We start from the raw sequence: 18,813 nt of genomic DNA on the forward strand, positions 1-18,813 counted from the left end.
CATCCTGTGTCCCCCATGCTGCCCTGTGGGACTTGGTCCATCCCTTCACTCCCTAGTGCTGGCAGTCCCTGCTGTCATGAGCAGTGGCAGTGCAGCAGGGTGAGCCTTCACAGGCATTTAACGTGCCAAGTGGAGCTGCAGGTTGATATTGGTCGTGCTGATGCAGCACCAGTGCAAGAGGAAGGTACAGTTGGATCTCTCCTGCTTCCCTGTCCTCTGGCTAGCCAGGTAATTTAATAAAATACTTTGCTGCGTAGGCAGCTGTTAACAGCTTCAAAGCAGTGCACAGACATTAATGCCAGCACCCTGCAGCACCAGGATGTGACACTAACCCGTCAGCAGGAGAGGCAGTAAGTCACCTCTCGTTTCAAGTGTGCTGCTCGGAAGTACAGTCACAAGAAGCCAGCACTTTTACTTCACCTCTGATACATTAGAGAGCACCTGGTCCTGACGGCATGACCAGCATTTGATCCTCGTCGCCTTGAAGTTGGTATGAACCCTTTGAAGTTGCTGCAGTTCTGTGGATCCCTTTATCTGCCAGCGGCGGGAGCAGAGGCACGGCTGTGCTCCTGCAGGGGCTGCTCTCCCGGACTCGGGTCTGTGTGTTGGTTCTGCCTGTGAATAGGGGACAGTCACCACTTCTGTCATGTCGAGATGCACTCTCCCCTTGAGGCAGGAAAGAACAAGGATTGCCAGAGACAGCAGAGCAGAAATCAGCTCTGTCAGGGTTTCCAGGTCCTGCTGACACCAGGCTGCCAGTAACGAGGTTTAGGAGGTATTTTTAGCCAAATGGGAAGGGAGGTGCCCTTGGCTTTTTGTTTTCAGCCCCAGGCCAGCACGAACAAGGCTGTGCGACTCCTGCTGCGCTGCCCAAAGCAACTGCTAGAGGCACATTCCAGCCTGATGTTCATGTTCCCCTGCCCTCCTGGTGATCCACGTGTCCCACAGGATGCAGCGACTTCGTTTGACAACAAATCCCTTCCCACAAGCTGGACTGGGTCGCAGTGACCTGTTACAAAGATGTGAGGATTGAAGGGGTGTCCCTGAGGCACCTCCTCACTGCCTCACTCCAGCTGCACATTGCCTGCAGAGCCCCTGGCAGCTGCTTGCCCTGGGAGTGAGGAGGCACCTGGAGATCACCCCATCTCTCAGAGCAGGACACGCTCCCAGTGACACCATGAGCAGGGAGCCGGGCCAAGCAGCTCTATGAACCCTCTGTGGGGCACAAAACCTTCTGTGGTACCAGTGAGGGAACTGCCCTCCTAAAGGTCTGGTTCTTTTTATTTTATGCCATCCTTGGTTTTTTGCCTGTCAAAGGTTGGAACTGTTTCTTTTCAGAAAAAAAATTAGTTTTCAGTTGGCTTTTTTGGCTTTAGCTGTGTGTTTTCTGGGCGTAGTGCAGTTTTTCTCAGCTGAGCCATTGTATGAAGTAATACAGTGATAGACTGTCTGTGTGTGTGAGGCTGTTTGTATGGGAGCCTTTTGTTTCTCTCTCTGCAGTGGGAGCCTGTGCTCTGATTGTGTGCATTCCAGGCTTTATCAGCACTGGGAAGATGTTGCTTGGGATTTAAGGTTCTCAGAGATATTCTTGTTTGGCATTCACAAAATCTGGAGACACGTGTTGGACATGGGCATTTTATAGACTCCAACAGCACAGCAAGAACTACAACCTGCTTCAATACAAAAAGGAGAGGAGGAAAAAACAAACACAACAAAAAGCTTTTCACACAGTGTTTGAAAAGCTCCCTATTAACAAAACACATGGCATAAAATGTGCTTCTTGTTGTGTTCAGGGGAGAAGTGAAACAAACTGCTTGAGAAACGCATTCATGGGAAGGATGAGCACCGAGAAAGCTGTCGAAATTAAACAGTCACTTGTTACATCCAAACCAACAGGCAGTGCCAGCAGGAAGAGAGGGAAATGGAGTACAAGGTCCGCATCCCAATCAGAGCTGGGCATTGCAGCTCCAGATACAGAGCAGCAGCCAGCTGCAGGAGAGACGAGCATAGGTCCTGTCTCTGAGTACCTGGAGGAGGAGGGATTAAATGCTGCCTCCTCCCAGGTGAGAAGCACTGTTCGACTTCGGTGGGATGGGTGAATATGAAGCTGGAGTAGAGGTGGAGAGGCTGGTGGTGAAGATTGTATTGCACAGAGTGATGTGAGTGAGCACAGCAAAGCACAGCTCACTCCAGCATGGGATGAGATGGAAGCTGTTGGAAGGTGAGGTCTGTTGTGAGATCTGCAGCTCTGAGCAGGTTATGGCTGTGGCTTTCAGGGGTGGGTGGACATCCCTGTGCCATCATCGCAGACCCCAGCTCCCACAGCAGCCGAGCACTCCAGAGCATCCATGGCCTTTGGCACCTGCAGAGAGCTGCAGACTCACCTGGATTGGCCACCTGCACAGTCACAGTGAGTGGCAGCAGAGTCAGTCCTGCCATGGCAGTTTGCTGAGCTCTGTCTCCTTCCCTGGGGCAGTACTGAGAAGGTGGCATTTCTCTGTAGCAGTGGTGGCAAAGGGATCAGAGTTGTGGTTTGGTTTGTGCTTGGCAATGGGGTACAGGCAGCATGTCCTTAAGAGACCATTCACAAGGGACAGAAGACAACCTCAGCAGCAAAGCTATGAGAAACATAAGAACAGGTTCCCAGTGGCATTACCCTGAACACTCCCTGCCATCCTCCTGCCCTCTGGCCTGGCAGGCAGCCCTGTCAGATGTGTCCAGGCTTGGGGGTGTCTCCCATCACTAACTGGGTTTTTCTGTGTAGATTTTTTTTTTGCAGATGTCTCTGTTTATGCAGCAATGAAAGAAGTGTGATCAAAACAGGCATGTGCTTATCTGAGAGGCAGGGAAGCCATGGGCAGGGTGAAGTACCATCTTGAACTTAACAGCATGAAAAAGTGGAGTGGAAGGCAGGACATGTTCAGGGTCAGGGGATGTGGGAGAACAATGGAAGCTGTTATGTAGAATTAGTTATGCTATTGAAAAGGTATTAGGTGTTGTCATCCCAATTTCTTCTCCTCTTTCCAGCAGAACATAGGACTGATTTGTACAATTCAGAGTGGCCATACCTCTCCTTTTCCTTTGCAGTGAGTGAACAGAGTGGATGAGAGGCTGCAGTACATGCCAAGACAGTGTCACTGTCCCTTTTGGAGTTGGCCGTGTGCCTGTAAAAGCTCTGCTGCCAGCTGGGAGTTGGGGCAGAAAATGTAGGCAGTCCCTGGTAGCTGGTTTTGAGATACATGAGCTTGTACCTGGCTTTGTGTGAGATGTCCATCACCTCTAGATGCAGGGGGGTAGAAGGAATTCAGCTACATAAGTACTAGATGGTGGCTGGATGCAAATGAATTTAGATAGTGAATTTTGAATGTTTTTATTTGGCTACAAGCAAGTGCTGTTGTATTTACTCTCTCATCTCCCCATCTGTCTGAAAGGGAGAGAGCTAGGAAATGTAATCTGGTATTGTATAATATGTTAAACTGTAGGAATGCCTTTTTGTGTGCCTCCATCAGAGCTGGAGCTGTGTGGATGGACAGGGGCTCTGCCAGAGGCACTCCCATCTGCAGCTGGTCCCATCTCAGGGCATGGGGCAGAACAGCACAGGGACATCTCTGGTCATGAAGAAGGTGAGCTGGTGTTCCTTGGCTGTGAGCCATGTGGGTGCTGGACCCACAGCTGGAAAACTGCTCTGCAGCACATGGAGCACTTCCCCTGTCCTGAACCTGCTGCTAGCCTGGAGCCTGTCCTGCTCTGCTCCTGTCCAATGTGGCCTCTCAGTCCTACTTTGCCAGCTTTCCAGTTTGCTTTGTCCCTACATTTATCTTCCTTCTGTGGTTGGACATGTGACTGAAGGCTTTAATTTATTCACAGCCCTGCTTTTGGTAATTTATCCTTTGTACTCTTTGCTGTCTTGTATTATTTAATTCTGTGAAGCACTCTGGGATTCAGTGTGTGTGAAAGATGCTGTACACAATAACATTATGCTGTATTGTTTGTGATTTGCAGGCCTTCTGGATTTCTAATTCTGATTGCAGTGGTGGTTTGTGTTATTTGTGCTATGGCTGTGCTCAACGGCCTCAGCTGGATCAGACCTCCCTTCCAGCCCTTTCCTTCAGGAGCTCACATCTCGTTGTGCCCTGATTTACTGCTGGCTTGCTCCATTCCATGTGTAATGGTTGGAAATGCAGGACATACCACTGGGACATGCATGGATTTGTGGTGTCCTGGTGAAGGCTCAGTGCCAAACCTGGTGTCTGACTCCTCGTGAGCTGTGGGGCTGCCCTTGGGGAGAAGTGGGAATCGTGCTGTCTGGAGGTGGCCCAGGGAGTACTTGGGTTCCACCCTCAGGAGGGGCTGTTTGAGGCAGCACTGAAGCAGCAGAATGAGCAGAGTGAGAGCTGCCTGTGATGGGTCTCTGCTGAGCAGCTGGACACAGCCAGAGCTGGAGGAGCTCATCAGCCTGTTCCTTGTGGGACAAGAAGCTCGAAATAGGGCAAATCTTGGGGCTACTGGCATGATGTGCTGTGTTGATGGGGGGATGCTGCCCACTGCTCTGCTGCCAGGATTGCTGCACCAGTTGCACATGGTCAGTTCAGACACTGTGCTTTGTGCCACTGTAACTGCAGATGTGGCTTACAGCCTACTGTGTCCTGCCCTCTGGGTGTCTCACGTGGGAGGATGCAGTGGCAGGAGCAGCAGAGAGGGTGGCAGGTGAGATGGGCTCGTCGAGCAGGGGTGCTCACCTGCAGTTTGGTTCATGCTTTTCCTGAACCTACAGCGCTGAAGCTTCCCAGAGTCACAGGTGAAGTTACAGTCCACAATTTTTGTATTGCGCTGTCTATCCAAAGCATAAGGTTCCCATCAGAACAGGTTTTTCCCCTTGTCTAAAGTCTGTGCACAGTTCCATTTTATGCACCAAAAGCCACACTTTCATTTTATTTGAAGGCTCTGGGCTTGCAGCCCGGTAGAAATGTGGTCTTCCTGTACCACGCTGCAACACAGGACAAGGAGAGCAGTGACACAGGGCCTGTGGTGTTAGATTCCAGTGCTCCTGGGGCTGGTGGTGAGGGTGGGCTTGGCACCTCCAGCTGCTCATGGTTTCCCCTTTGCCTGGTCACAGGTATGCCATCGACCGCAGCACGGACGCCGAGAGGATCTTCGACATCGATGCCAAAACAGGTGCTATTGTGACAGGGAAGGTCCTGGACAGGGAGACAGCAGGGTGGCACAACATCACTGTCCTGGCCATGGAAGCAGGTGAGATGGGGGAATGCTGTGTGGAGCAGAGTCTGTGGGGCAGGAGGAGGAATATGGGTGCTGTCATTGCAGGGGTGGCCAAGACACAAGTGTTAATCAACACTGAAGTAAAAAAGAAAAATAAATGCAGCAGCACTGAGTCTGACATCTCCCTAGACAACCTAAAAATACTCTTCCTGAGTCGAGCATTAATAAGGGAGCATGGTCGAATAGTATATTTGATGAACACTAATCAAATTTGTGTTATCTCTGCGCCATCTCTGCCAGTCATCCCTGCACAGCTTGCTGCCTGCACTCACACCTGCTGAGCAGCACCGGGGGCTCCCAGGGGGCTGCGCTCACATCCCTGCCTCCCCCCGGATCAGTCCTGGGCCATGGTGGATGTCCTCTCAGCTGGAGCCCTGTGGCACTTGTTTCTGCCAGAGCTCTCAGTGTTTGGGGTTCACAGACTGTACCTGCACCTGGGTGTGTAGCTCTGGATGCCTCCTGTGTGCTGGGGGTGGTGCAGGTTTGGCACAGAAGGGATGGATGGGAGGTCCTGGGGCTGCAGCAGTGGGAAGGGGCTGTGGGAGCAAAATGTCCCAGCCACCGTGCTGGGAAACAGAAAGGCATTGCCATATTCTCCAAAGTTTTGCATATTTTGGATGTGCAAGTCACCAGGGTAGCCTGGGCCCTGCTGTGCTCTGCCTCTGCCCTGCAGTGGGTACCGGGGAGCTGCTGTGGCTGCAGAGCACCTGCTTATCCCTGCTGACATGGTGCCAAGGCCTGTCTGTGGGCAGGAGCCTTCTCCAGGCTTCGCTCTGAGTGTTTCTTTGCTCCTTCTTGAGTGTTGAAGCTGCTGTTCATGTTCAAGGAGCCAGGTCAAGGCCTGACTTGGATCCCAGAGGTCAGATCCTGCCACCCACTCTGGCCAGGCAAGGGCACAGGCCCTGTAGCTCTGGGAGAGGAAGGGTCAGTGGCCCTGGCCAGACCCCCGCTGCCCAGAAGGGATATCTGTGGCTCCATGGTGCATCCCAGTCCCTCTCTGTGCCAATGCTCTGTGCTGGATGATGGGAGTGACCCCTGCACTCTCTGGCTGTGGCACTGTTGTGAGCCCTGCCTGGTCACGTCCCAGGGAGGGCTGTCCATTGCCCAGCTGTGACCTGTACTGGGGGCTCCATGGGGAGGCTCTGCCGGGAGCAGGGGATGGCAGCATTGCAGCACAACTCAGCATCCAGAGGAAACGTGAGGTGACAAGAATCAGAAGGACGATATTTACACGCTGTGGCTAGGATTTCAGAACAAGTCAGTAAATGCTGCAGCTCCCCTCTAGCAGGGAAGCCTGTCAGGCTGGATCGCTTCAAAAGCCAGGGAGACTCTTCAGTGCTCTGACTTCTCCCATGGTGAGCTCTGACTCATCCGTTTTAGCTGCCCAGACATTCTTCCCAGTGACATTATCCTTAACGTTTTGTAATCATGAAATATTAATGACTGATATTGAATTTAAAGTACAATTTATGTCTGAATCCTCTGGCGGAAAGGGCAGTTGTAAAGGTGCAGCCTTCTGAGTGATGGAGGGCTTTGGGAGCGGGGCCATGCAGCAGCTGTGTCTGGCACAGTGGGATCAGGCGTGGCAGTGGGGAATGCAGGGCAGCTGGGAGCCTCCACGCTGGCAGCTGCACATCCAGCAGCGCAGTTCCTGGCACACGGGCATCTGGGGCCAGGGGTGCTGGCAGGGCTCTGGTGCTCACCATGGGCATGTGGGGTGCAGCTGGATGCCACAGGGCCGGGCGTCACCAACTCCATCAGAGGCAAGTTGTCATATATTCTCTTTCTCAGTGAGATGTAAACTTGGCAGGAGGAATGGAACATACCCAGTGGGAGTCCTGCTGCCCAGGATTGTGCCTGGCGCCTCAGCTCCTTGGGGCTGGTGGGAAACTGCACCCACTGTATTCCCATGGTGCCAGGACCCATTTGATTCCCGTGGCACCAAGTCACATGGATTGGAGTGCATTGCAAAAAGATACTGCATCCCTGTGGCCTCCTTGAGCTGGTTTGCTGTTGGGGCTGTCCTGGGCAGGGTTTGACCACTGCAGGCTGAAGGACAGCCAGCCCCACTGGCTGTGCCACTGGCCAGCCCCACTGGCAGCACTTGCTCCATACAGCAAGTGCTGTATGGAGCAGCACTTGTGGGGCTCCATACAGCACTGTGGGGCTCCATACACCCTGTGGGGCTCGAGCAGCTCCATACAGGAGCTGTGCCCCCACCCTGGGCAGCCCTGTCTGGTGCCCACTGCTGCTGCAGCAGAGACCGTGTCCAGGTTATTTCCCACCTGCAGGTATCAGAGTGTGTTTGCCCCTGAAAGCAGTAAGAAAAGCTGCAGAAGGTGCCCAGCTGTGCCCATGAGCTGTCTGGGCTTCCCACTGCTGCTGTGAGGAGCAAGGGCAGCTCTGCCCCCGCAGCCAGGCACCCCCAGCAGGAGCTGCCCGGGCCGGCCAGGGACCAGCAGAGTGTTTGGCCTCGCAGCGTGGCAGCCAGCAGGAAGCATGGGGGCTGTTCAGCTAATCTGGCCTGGGACCAGGCCAAGCGTTTCCACAGATAAATCTTCATCTCCCTCACAAGCTGTTTACCTTCCTTGGGCTAATATTAGTGATTCTCTTCCTGTTTTCCTCTTTGCTCATGTAAAATGATGAGGCCTTGACTGCTGTGTCCACTGCTGGTAATTGAGATGCTAAATCTTCCTGCTGGAGACTGGCTTTAATCAGAGCATTGTGTTTGGATGCAGTTTAATGACTCTCATGCTGCTGAGTTTGGGCAGGACTCAGGAGAGGTGAGAGCCATTTATGTTACTTGGCTTAACTGCTGCTTCCACTTTGCTTCTCCCCAGCTGGGGGCCACGTTTTCAGCTCCAGCCTCTGATATAGCCACCTGTCAGACAAGTCATACCCCTGGCATGCCCCTGCTCTGTCCTTGGCATCAGCACTCTGGTTTGCAGGCAGGAGCTGCACAACAGCTACAAACCCACCCTGTGCCCCAGAGCCGTGGCATCAGGGCTAGAGAGCAGAGTGGCACATCCCAGTCTTCTGTTCTGCATTTTCTTCTCCCAATTTGCTGAGATAGCGAGGAATAAATTCCACTCCTGCCTCTTCTGACTTCCTTACTAATGTAAAAATTTTGAATTCAGTATTGTACCAATTTGGTGTCGACACAGAAGAGCAGATTGGATGCTGTGCCCAGCAGTGTCCCTGAGCTGCTCCAGGTGCTGCAGCTGCGTGTGGCAGCCCACGGGTCCCCTGGGCTCTCTTCAGACCCAGAGAAGCTGCTAAGCACTTTTGGGTGTGTGTGGGGAGGAAGGCAAATGGCATTTGCTGGACTTGGAGCTCCACAGGAGATGTTTGGGTATAAAAATGCAAAGTGTTTTATTGTGAGATTGTGTGAGGGTCTGGAGGAGTAAGGGCTGGATCCTGACACAGCAGAAACCACAAGTCCCCTCCTTTCCTGCCACAGCAGGGGTGACCAAGCACTGTCAATCCCTTCCCATCCCTGGGAGCTGCTGCAGAGCTACAGCATTGCTGAGCAGTTGCCCAGAGCTGCTCGGTGTCAGTCCTGTGAGCACTCAGCTGTCTGCAGCTCAGGGAGAGGCCAAGTTGGTGTTTTGCATCTGAATATTTAAGAGGAGAATATTGTCCTGTTGAGATTACTTACTTACATGATTAATTAAATAAGGAAACGCTCTGGGATGTGGATGAAGATTCCCCTGAAGCATTTGACTCTTGGCCTGAGGGTTGTCGTGCAGCAGGACTGTGACCATCTCATGCTCCAAAATCCTGGTGCTGCCTGTCCCATCCCTGCCAGTCCTGTCCCAGTGCTGCCTGTTCTGCTTTGTGGCACCTGGGCAGGGGTGTCTGGCTGGCACGCCCTGAGCCACGCTGGTGGCTGTGTTGAGGTAGGCACAGATGCAGCAGCATGGAAGCATTGGGCAGAGCTCTGTCCCCCACACAGAGCAGCTCCAGTGGCTCTGAAATAATTCCTCCCATGCTGGCAAAGGCAGCTGCCAGTCACCAGCCTGGAGCTCCCATACTGCACGGCTGTGCTTCCAGCATCTCCCCCTTGTTCTGTGTATTTTCCATGTCTCTTTCCTCAGTCTTTTCAGATTAATGGCATTCCAAGTCCTGAAGGAAATGCAGAAAAACGGCATGTTTAATTTTAATTTAGGAAAGCGTTTAGGTAGCAGCCTAGTTTTCTCACTGCTGTCAATCAGGTTTTCTCAAGGCTGACATCAATTAGTTTAAAAATATTGAATGTAATTTTGCCTGACACAACATATTGCAGCCACTGCAAAATATAATTTATTTTAGAAGAAGAAATAATTAAACTAATTTGCATGTCAGTCAGCTGAGCTGGAATACCGAGGAGAGACGCTGCAATGGAAGATGGTTATTTTCCCTTCCGGGTGCCCTCAGCCAGCACGTGCTGCCCTCGCCTCAGTCACGGGCCAGGTGCTGCTCACAGAGCCCTGCGAGGGCAGGTACCCACACCACAGCCTTATCCACCCTCTCTGCTTCCCTTTCTGGTGCTGGGACCTGCCTGCTGAGCCTTTGCTCCTGTGCTGGAGCATTTTGGGTGCGTGCACACAGGTAGAAAAAGCACAGGCCAGAGCTTCTGACCTCGCAGATGTGAATCCTGTGTTAGCTGAGTGCTTTGTGCCTTTCATCACAGATGTGCTCCAGCAATCTCAATCACACTTCTGGCCATCATAATATCAGTTTATGCCACTGTTACAAAAAACATATTTGAGATGTTTTGAAGATAACTTCTTTCAAATACATCTAGCCATTTTTCATTTTTTCCACCCGTAAATCCAGGTACTGGCTCAAAGGATGAGGGAAGTTGATAAAGCATTGAGAAACCTTCAAATATACATTGTACAGCCAAAAAGAAGCTGATGTGTGCCTCACTGGAAAGGTAGACAAGAGTGCAGCAGTTGCCTTTCTAACCTTGATGTTCCTGGACACGTCAAATTTTGACCCTGTCACTGAGCCAGGAGTGAGCATGAGCCTCAGGCTTCAGCAGTTTTGGAAGGGCAGAAGGAGAGTTTTTGTATGACAGGGTGCATTTAGAAAGGTCACTGTCTCAGAGCTGTGCCCAGGGAAGCGGGACGTGAGCCCTGGCTCAGGAGGGGTCAGCTCTGTGCTGAGGCAGGGATGTGACCCCGCTCCTGACAGCCACGGCTGGAGCTGGGGACGAGCACGGCCCTGTGCTTCTGCCTGGCTCTGAACACGCTGATCACATCCCTCCTCAGGGGCTGGGGGAGGTGGTCTCGAAGAGGAGCTGCTTTGCTCAGGATCACCTGGATGTCCAGAGCTGGCACGCACGATCCCAGCAGGTTCTGGAGAGGGTTTGGCAGTGCTGGGATGGCTTCTGCTCGCAGCTGGCTCCCACACTGTGGGGCACTAAGGGAAGAGCTCTTCCTCTGGGTTACAGTTAGGAAAGGGAAGAGCTGGGGTCCTGGATTCTTCCTCCTTTCAGGCTCTACTTCCTCTCCTCTCTTTCTGCCTTTCCTCGTCTTTCTCTCAGCAATCCCAGCCTGCTCCAGAGCTGAGCAGCGGGGACGGTTATCCATCTTCCTTGTGGGTTGAAGAGGGGGTGATGAAACGCTGTCATCCTCCTTCTTGCAGGAACTGAACCCTTTTTCTCCCTGCTCATTTGTGGGCATCAAGCACACACCCCGCCGCCTCCCCGGGCTCCCTTCTCACCCCGCTGCCTCCCCCTTTCTCTCTTCCTGCAAGCAATTTCACTGCACCAATATGCCTTTTAAAATAACACATAGTTCTAGGCTTTTAGTCACGACTTCAGCCTCCCTCCCCCAAAAACAACTATCTAATCACCAGAGCAGCTGGTCTGGGTGAGAAGGAGTGATAACGTGAGAACCGGGTGAAGGCAGCTCTGGGGAGGGGGCTTAGATTCCTGGCTAATTATGGAGCAGCGCTAAATCTCCTCTCCCCTGGGTCCTCCCCCACCTGATCTGTTGGGGCCAGTATTAATGTTATAGACAAACAGGCAGCAGAACTCCTGCCTGAGCGTGGAGAAAAGCATTAGTTCTGTCACAGGTGCAGCCTCTGGGTAAAACAAAGGAGATGGAGTAAGAGGGAGTTCTCATTTCTGGAGATATATGAGGTGCTTCAGCAAACATCAGGCCCTCCAGAGTGATTTATAATCCTGTGGCATGGTCTCAGTGTCCCTCGGCAGTGTGTGTGCAGCTCAGTGACGCTGCAGTGAGTGGAGGCGTAAACGCTGCCCCATCCCACGTGCAGAGTGAACCCCAAGGGAGGGGGTCCCCAGGACCACTGCCTGTGTGAGGCTGGGCTGGTGAGTGCCAGGGTGAGAGGCCTGCCCTCAGTCTTACTGCGTGACCCCCTCATGCCAGCTGGTGGATGGGGCTGTGTTTAAGTTTAGGCTGCAATGGCAACAAAAACCCAGTGTCAGCATAAGAAGCCTAAGTCCCTGGGCAAGAGCCTCATGCCTCAGTGGGGCACATGTGACCCTGGGTCACCTGGGCACAGCAGAGGTGGATGGACAGATCTCACCATCAACCTGTGCCCTTAGCTGATGCAGCTGTTTCACATCTCAGCTCCATTTGCTCGGCTCTCAGATGTTGCTGCCAGTCTCAAGCACCTATGAATCAGGAGCCAGGTCAGAGGGGGATCTCACATCCAAGTTTTCTGTCCCATCTTGGTGCTGTTTTGCTGCAGCACAGATCCTGACCCTTATGGCTGGGACTAGCTTTGGGCTGCTCTAGTTTTTCAGGGGTAGATCAGGTGGTGTTTCAGGAATCCTTGGCACACAGCCCAGTGGGCTTCTTTTGCAGGGTGCAGTGAGGCTGCAGTGAGGCTGAAGCATGCTCTACAGGTTCTGCTGTCCTGTAGACAGTCTGTGCCACAGGCAGGCAGAGGTGCGGTGCTGGCAGCAGCCACAACAGCCTCTGGACAGATGGGGATGAGGAGGTTTGCTCCCTGATAGCAGCAGTTGGCCCTTTGTCCTGAAGCTCTGCTTCTCTTTCTGTTTCAGATAACCACTCCCAGGTGTCGAGGGCCTCTCTCCGTATCCGAATCCTGGACGTCAATGACAATCCACCTGAGCTGGCCACCCCCTATGAAGCTGCTGTGTGTGAGGATGCCAAGCCAGGCCAGGTAGTGAGAGTACCCCAGCCCTGGTCTTGGACTGCAGACAGCACTCTGGACTAGTGCCAGCTTGCCCATCTGTCCCCTTCTGCCTGAGAGTTTTCCTGTGCAGCCCCTGTCACAGTGGGAGTCGCTCTGCTGGTCCCACTGAGCCCGTCTGCAGGGCTGAAGGCTCGTCCCACTCTGGCTGCAGCCGGCGATGCTGCTGGCTGGACCCTGCATGTGGGACCCTGGGAGAGGCTGTGGGAGCAGCTCTGGTGCTCACCTCTCCTTCTCCCCACAGCTGATCCAGACAATCAGCGTTGTGGACCGGGATGAGCCTCAGAGCGGCCACCGTTTCTACTTCACATTGGCGCCTGAAGCCACCAACAACCACCATTTCTCTTTGCTGGATATCCAGGGTAAGTCCTGCTGTACCCTTGGCCCAGCATCCTTCAGGCTGAGCAGCACCTCTGGCCATGGACAGGGACGTGGGTTACGGTCTCTCTGTGCCAGCTCTGGGTGCTTTGGGCATGTTGCAGAGCTTCTTGTCCACCTGAAATGGTGGGACTGATCAGCTAACAGCTTGGATTTCTTCAAGGAGGCTCTGCCAGCTTTATTACTTGCTGCAAGCAGCTACAAAGCTCCTCTCATGCTGTCTGGTTAAGCCTTTGGTATTTTCAGGGCTCTCAGTCCTTTTCTTGATGGGAAATCTCCAACCTGCCTCTAGGCAAGGAGATGATCTGGATTTATAGATGAAAACACTCCCATTTTGAGCGTTATGATTTATTCTTCTCCAAGGTAAATCCTGGAGCATGGGTCATCTTGGGGCTGCTATGTGGTTAGCCCTGTGCCCCTGACAAATGGGAACAGCTCCAGAGCCCTGGGAGGCAGTGGGGCCATGCTGTAGCCAGCCCACAGCCACGGTGGTTTCTCTGGGACACAGCCTGCAGAGCCTGTGAGGTTGTGGCTCTGGGGTGCAGTTCCTCTGTTTCCTGGGGCTCGTCCTCTCCTGTGGGACAGGCAGCCAGGCAGAGCCTGTCTGTTCCTCTGGGCAGCTCTGGGGTTCTCTGCATCCCTGAGCTTAGCAGCTCATCCTGGCTGACTCGATGCTGCTGTGAGTGATGGGGTGCCATGCACATTCTGCTGGTTGAGCCTGGCAGCTGTTGGATTTTGCAGGCTGTCAGGTCAGGCTGCATTTGTGTAGACAGTAACAATCTAGAAAAACAGTTATCAGGATGCTTCCTATTTTTGGTTGATGTTTAAGGGGGAATTTAGGTGCTGATTGTAGCAATAGGTACAGCAGGGTCCCCTGTAGATACTGGGACCTTCTCCAGCCACATGTGCATGTGCTTGTCACAGGGCCCAGCAGACCACATTGAAATTCTTCTTTGGTTTTGGTTGGGTTTTCTTTTAAAACCATTCTCTTTCTCTGCTTTTGCAGCTTTATCTGTCAAAAGCCCGGTTTAGTTTGTTCTGAGCTTATCATAGGAGCCTTCTGCTGACGTAAGATCCTGCTTGCTCAGTTTGGTTCAGCATTATTAGGGATAGTCAAAATGGAAAAGCTTCAGATGTGATGGTAGCACAGCTGGATATTGCTTTGTGTCCTGAGTAGCACAGCTGTCCCTGACCTGAGTCCCTCCCCCTCTGCTCAAGGGCAGCTGTTCAGAAGACCTTTGCTTCTTATGTAAACAGGCTTTAATCCTCAGCAAGATTTTTCCCCACACCCAACGATTAACTTCCCTCACTTTCTTTGAAAAGCCTTATGAAAATGTGCTTGAACACACTGAGCTACGCCCGGGTGTCCATCCCTGCCCAGACCCTCATGAGGCTCTGAGCTCTGGGCCAGGGTGTCTGCCACGGCCAGGTTGCCATCCCAGAGCCACCACTGCTGTTTTGCTCGTCTGTCAGGGCACGTGGCTGGGGGTGTATGGGGCTTAGCAGGGGCTGCTTGGCTCCCTGGCTCTGTGTGGGGGTCCACCAGCAGTGGCCCAAGAGCTGGCTTTGCAGTAGATGCAGGACACGTGTGCCACCATCTCCTCCAGAGCTGCTGCTCTCTTGAGTGGGATGAGGCTCTTGTGGCACGGGGTAACTCTTTGTGCTAAACGATCCCTGGAGCTTTTCGTGTGGTGTAACACTGCATAAAATGAGTAAAAGCTGGCATCACCTCCCGCTCTTGGGAAAACAAATGTTGTTGCTGCAGGGTTATTCCCAGAGTGTTTGGAGACCCTCCCAATTGCTGAGCAGTGCTGTCTTCCACGGCAAGCGGAGGTGGCTGCCTGTGGCAGATGGAGGCACCCCTCATTTCTAACAGGGTGCCTTGGTGCCATCTCCCTCCCTTTGATTTCTGCCCCCTTCTCCAGTCCATCAACTGCCCTGGGTACACTCACCTTTGCCCCTGCTCTTGTAGGTCTCCTTGCTGCATCCTCCCTTGCATCCCCATTGCTTCCCTCTCCTGCATTCACCCCTCTTGCACTTGTCTCTACTCCCCCGTGCAAATATCAGTGGTGACAAACTGCTACCACCAGCCCATCTGTTTCTTTGTACAAATTTGTAGCCAGTTTTGAAACGTGATTTATAAATATTGCTTTTGCAGCCAAGGAGTGACACTGATGGATGTCAGCACAGATGGATTCTCTAAGCTCTTGCTTAAATCCTCTCTTTTGCTTTGCACCTACTTCGCTTGGCTCCTTTGTGGCACCAGAAAGCCACCTCAGGGAGTGACTTGTTCTCAGCAGGGTGAGGACCAGCACCCGCTCGGGAGCGCTGCTGGTGCAGTGGGGCAGGGCAGGAGCACCTGGCATGGTGGGGCTGCTTGGGGGGAGCCTGGGGGCTGTGAGCTGCCAGCACTGTTGGGGCTCCCTCCGGGGGTCCTGGGTGTGGCACACAGAGCTGTGCTGGCTCCGAGATGGAGATGCAAAAACCAAGGGTGTCCCTGAGGTGACCACATAGCTGAGTTACAGGTGGTTGGCAAGAGCTGGGCTTTTGGAAACAGCACCATTGCCTGTTGGTTCATCTCCTTCTGTGCTTTTGCTCTGTCTGAGGGAGCGCTCGCACACTTTGTGATTCATCAGACAAGGAATAAATGTCACCTGTGGTAACAACAGCGAGCATCCAGGAAGAAGATGCCCATCATATGGAGTGACTAAAGGAAGAGATGGAATTAGATGAGCTGACCATGTTAAGATCCAACTGGCGCCATTCCAAAGGCATTCACCATCCTCTGTTTCCTAACTCACCTTTTGCTGGGTCTTTCTGGCCTGACGAAATTGATTACAGCAGGATCAAAGGCAATTAAAGCCTGAAATCATGTTCTCCAAGAACTGCTAATTGTGTTGGAAGGGATGGTAGAAAGCATCCCTGCCCAGCAACCTGGAAGGAGTGCTAGGTAGTATGGAGTGACACATGGAGCTACTGACTCCAGGGCTCAAGGGCTCGGCAAGCAGATGTCTGAACTCTCTGCAGGTCTCATTAAGAGCGTGTAATGGGTGATAGAAGATCTGAAAATCCTAACAATCAAAAGCAAAATGTTAGGATTTGAGGATTGCCTGAGGATAGAGGAAGCCTCCTGGAGCCCCGCAGGGATGCCCCTCTCAGCACAAGCAGCTCAGATGCTCGTTTGACTGGGGCAGGGTTGGGGTGTGTGTGTAAAGGAGCATCAAACCTCCTTGGGGCTGAGCAAACAGCAAAGGAGCAGCAGTGATGCTGTGGCCTGGTACCCAGAGAACTCAAGAGGCAGAAGGGAAAAACAGGATGTTTCTTCTACCAGCTGCACCACCTGGGGCTGGAGGAGGTCTGCTCCCTTGGGGCAGCTCTGGCAGCAGTGTGCCTGCAGGCCCAGCCGGGTGCTGGTGCTCCTCCCCAGAGCTGGTGTTCCCAGGCTCTGGTGCAGCAGAGCAGCTGCTGGAGAAGGGGAAGGCAGATGCTCACAGGGCCCTGGGAGTGTGGGAGAGGGAAGGGACATCAAAATCCCTCCTGCTCTGCTAGCACTGTTTGAGATTGAGTTATGAGAAGGATTTATTAGTTCTATCTTCAAGGCTGCCAAGAGCCTCTTTGGAGAGGGAGTCTGGGAGACTTAATTATTTTATTATTCCTAGTGACATTAGGCTACCACCAGAGTATATTGCCTTCCCAAACTTTCCTCTTAGGGCAGTATTGACGAGTCCCTGTGTGTTCAGCTCATGTCAGTTCCTGCCCTGTCCAGTGTCCTGCTCCTCAGGTGGACAGAGGGGCCATCTCCTGCCCCATCACGCAAGGCAATGTGATGTAACACAGAATAATGTCACTGCATGATCAGAGAGAGGGTGGCAGTGGAAACCTATGAAGAAAATGTCAATTTGTGCAGCAAGAAAGCAGTGACAGTAAAAGGTTTGGTTGGGGCATCAGAGGACACTCAGCAGCAGAAGGTGCAGCTTTTTGGGGACTGGGCAGGAAACCAAGTGTGGAGACCCAGACTCGTCTGTTCAGGAAAGCTGTGGATTAATGTCTGCTCACATTCCAGTGCTGTTCCTGAGAAGCACTGCTCCTCAGCTCATCACCCCAGAAATGGATTTGGCAGGAAGCTACTGCGGAGGAAGAGACACGAGGGCTGCGGGGCCAGGGCTGCCTGGGCTGTGCCAATGCAAACAAATCTGCACCAAGACACATCCCAAAGCAGCTGCTGTGGGTCAGCTACATGTAAAGAAACAACTGCACCAAGAGAAATGACAACTGTTTTGTACAAGGTTGCTTTGGATGCATTTTCCAGGATATACGTTCTAAGATCTGGGCAAAATTTTCCCAGATCTGTGATCAAAAGGACTACAATCGTATGTCAGAGCACTTTTTTTGGACTATCTCAGAGGGGAACTCAGAAGTTTATGAGTAACAGGAGTGCAAACACCCAACAGAGAAGAGTTCATGGTGGTGGGGGGCAGGGGGTGGTGGGCAGGTGGTGGAGCCATTTCAGTGCCAGAGGCAGGTGGTCCCTGCCAGGCTGGGCTCTGGCTGTCGAGCCTTGGTGAGCAGTTTCATCAGTGTACGTGAGACATTTCTGTGCATCTCCCTCCTGGGATGAAGGGCGCCTGCCACCCCGTTCAGGAGATAAAATATAGTTTCATGATGTTTAAAGTAGTGTTTGTAGTTGTGATTTTTTGTTGCTCCCTTGCATCAACTTTTGGGTCACAGCCCCTTCCTGAGGCGAGGTTTGTCTGAGCAGACCTGTCTGTCATGCTGCTGTTAAATTTAAGTACCACATTCTTTATTTTGACTTGGTGGGTGGCAATATTTCTTTCTCAGTGGTGCCAGGCTGCCTAAACTGTCTGGGCTGAGCTGAGGTTGGTGCCTGCCCCTCTGCCACTTGCATGTGTAGTTCCCCTTGGTTTCTAGAGACTGTTTCTAAAAATACAGCATGCCTTGTCGCAGGTCCGTAACAGGAGCTGGAGCTGGCTGTAAACAGAAGGGAGTTGCCAGCCTCCTGCTGCAGTTCCAGAGAGGTTTGGTGCTACCCCTGTGTTTACACAGTGTCGAAGAGCAGCTGAGGGAGTTCCCAAGCACTGTGTTCCATCAGCCCTGTGTGATGGTTGGGCTGAGCTGCAGTGGAGGTGCAGGGCTCTGTGCTCAGGGATCCTCTGAGCCAGGATCTGACCCCATCTCCAGGCTGGTGACCTGGCTGGTGTGACATTGACAGCAAAGGTGACCTTCCTGGGCTGTGGCCAGAGCCTTGCTCTCTTACAGCACTTTTGTCTGTCCTTTTTATCCTTTGGTTTTATCTCCACTTGATCCAGGTGTCTGAGGCTTTTACCTGGGCTAGCTAGGAGTTAGTCCTGGTCTCTTGCTGAGATAGTGCCATTAATGTTATTTATATCCCCCTGCTACACTGCAGCAAGGAGGGGGGACCAGCACCAAATGAGATCTCATTACCTTTGTGCAAACTATTAGCATAACAATATTTTTTTTTCCATAGCTCATCCTTGGTATGCCACCACACTTGGTTCAGCCTCCTTGCACCCGGGGGCCAGTGCTCCCCTGTTCCTTTTGACACCTCTGCCCAGTTGCCATGGTGCTGCTGCCACATGCTGCTCCAGGAGTCTGAGCCACAGTGGCAGGTGTCCCACAGGACAGGAATCTGTGCTCTGCGGTGCCCTGGCTGCCACACAGAATCTTTGGGATCTGCTTCCTGGCTGACCAGCAGATTTTCCATCCTGGCTCACCTCCTGTCCCCACCATGCCCTGTGTGCTCTCATGCAGCACCCAATCCATACAGCAATTTCCGTGATGGCAGCAGCCCAAGGACCAGAGTTACAGTACATGTCTGTTCCAATGGAAGAGCTAATTCATAGAGAAAGGGGATGGTCTGGCATAAATCAGGTCTGATGAGCAGAGTCTGTAGACAGCAGCACCTTGCTGTGAGTAGGCCAATCCATGGTTTATTAGATAAAG

General features: G+C 52.6%; 1 protein-coding gene across 4 annotated transcripts in view; it reads left to right on the forward strand.

The window, feature by feature from the left end:
• CDH22 (cadherin 22) overlaps positions 1–18,813 on the forward strand; it is a 77,445-nt gene that overhangs the window by 53,034 nt on the left and 5,598 nt on the right. For all 4 annotated transcript variants that reach the window (XM_053992905.1, XM_053992908.1, XM_053992907.1 and 1 more), the window contains 3 exons: positions 5,117–5,253; positions 12,302–12,423; positions 12,698–12,815. In XM_053992905.1, coding sequence (XP_053848880.1) covers positions 5,117–5,253; positions 12,302–12,423; positions 12,698–12,815 — 377 coding nt within the window. The remainder of the gene's footprint in view (positions 1–5,116; positions 5,254–12,301; positions 12,424–12,697; positions 12,816–18,813) is intronic.

The sequence above is a fragment of the Vidua macroura genome, chromosome 17 (genome assembly GCF_024509145.1).
Source record: "Vidua macroura isolate BioBank_ID:100142 chromosome 17, ASM2450914v1, whole genome shotgun sequence".
NCBI lineage: Eukaryota > Metazoa > Chordata > Aves > Passeriformes > Viduidae > Vidua > Vidua macroura.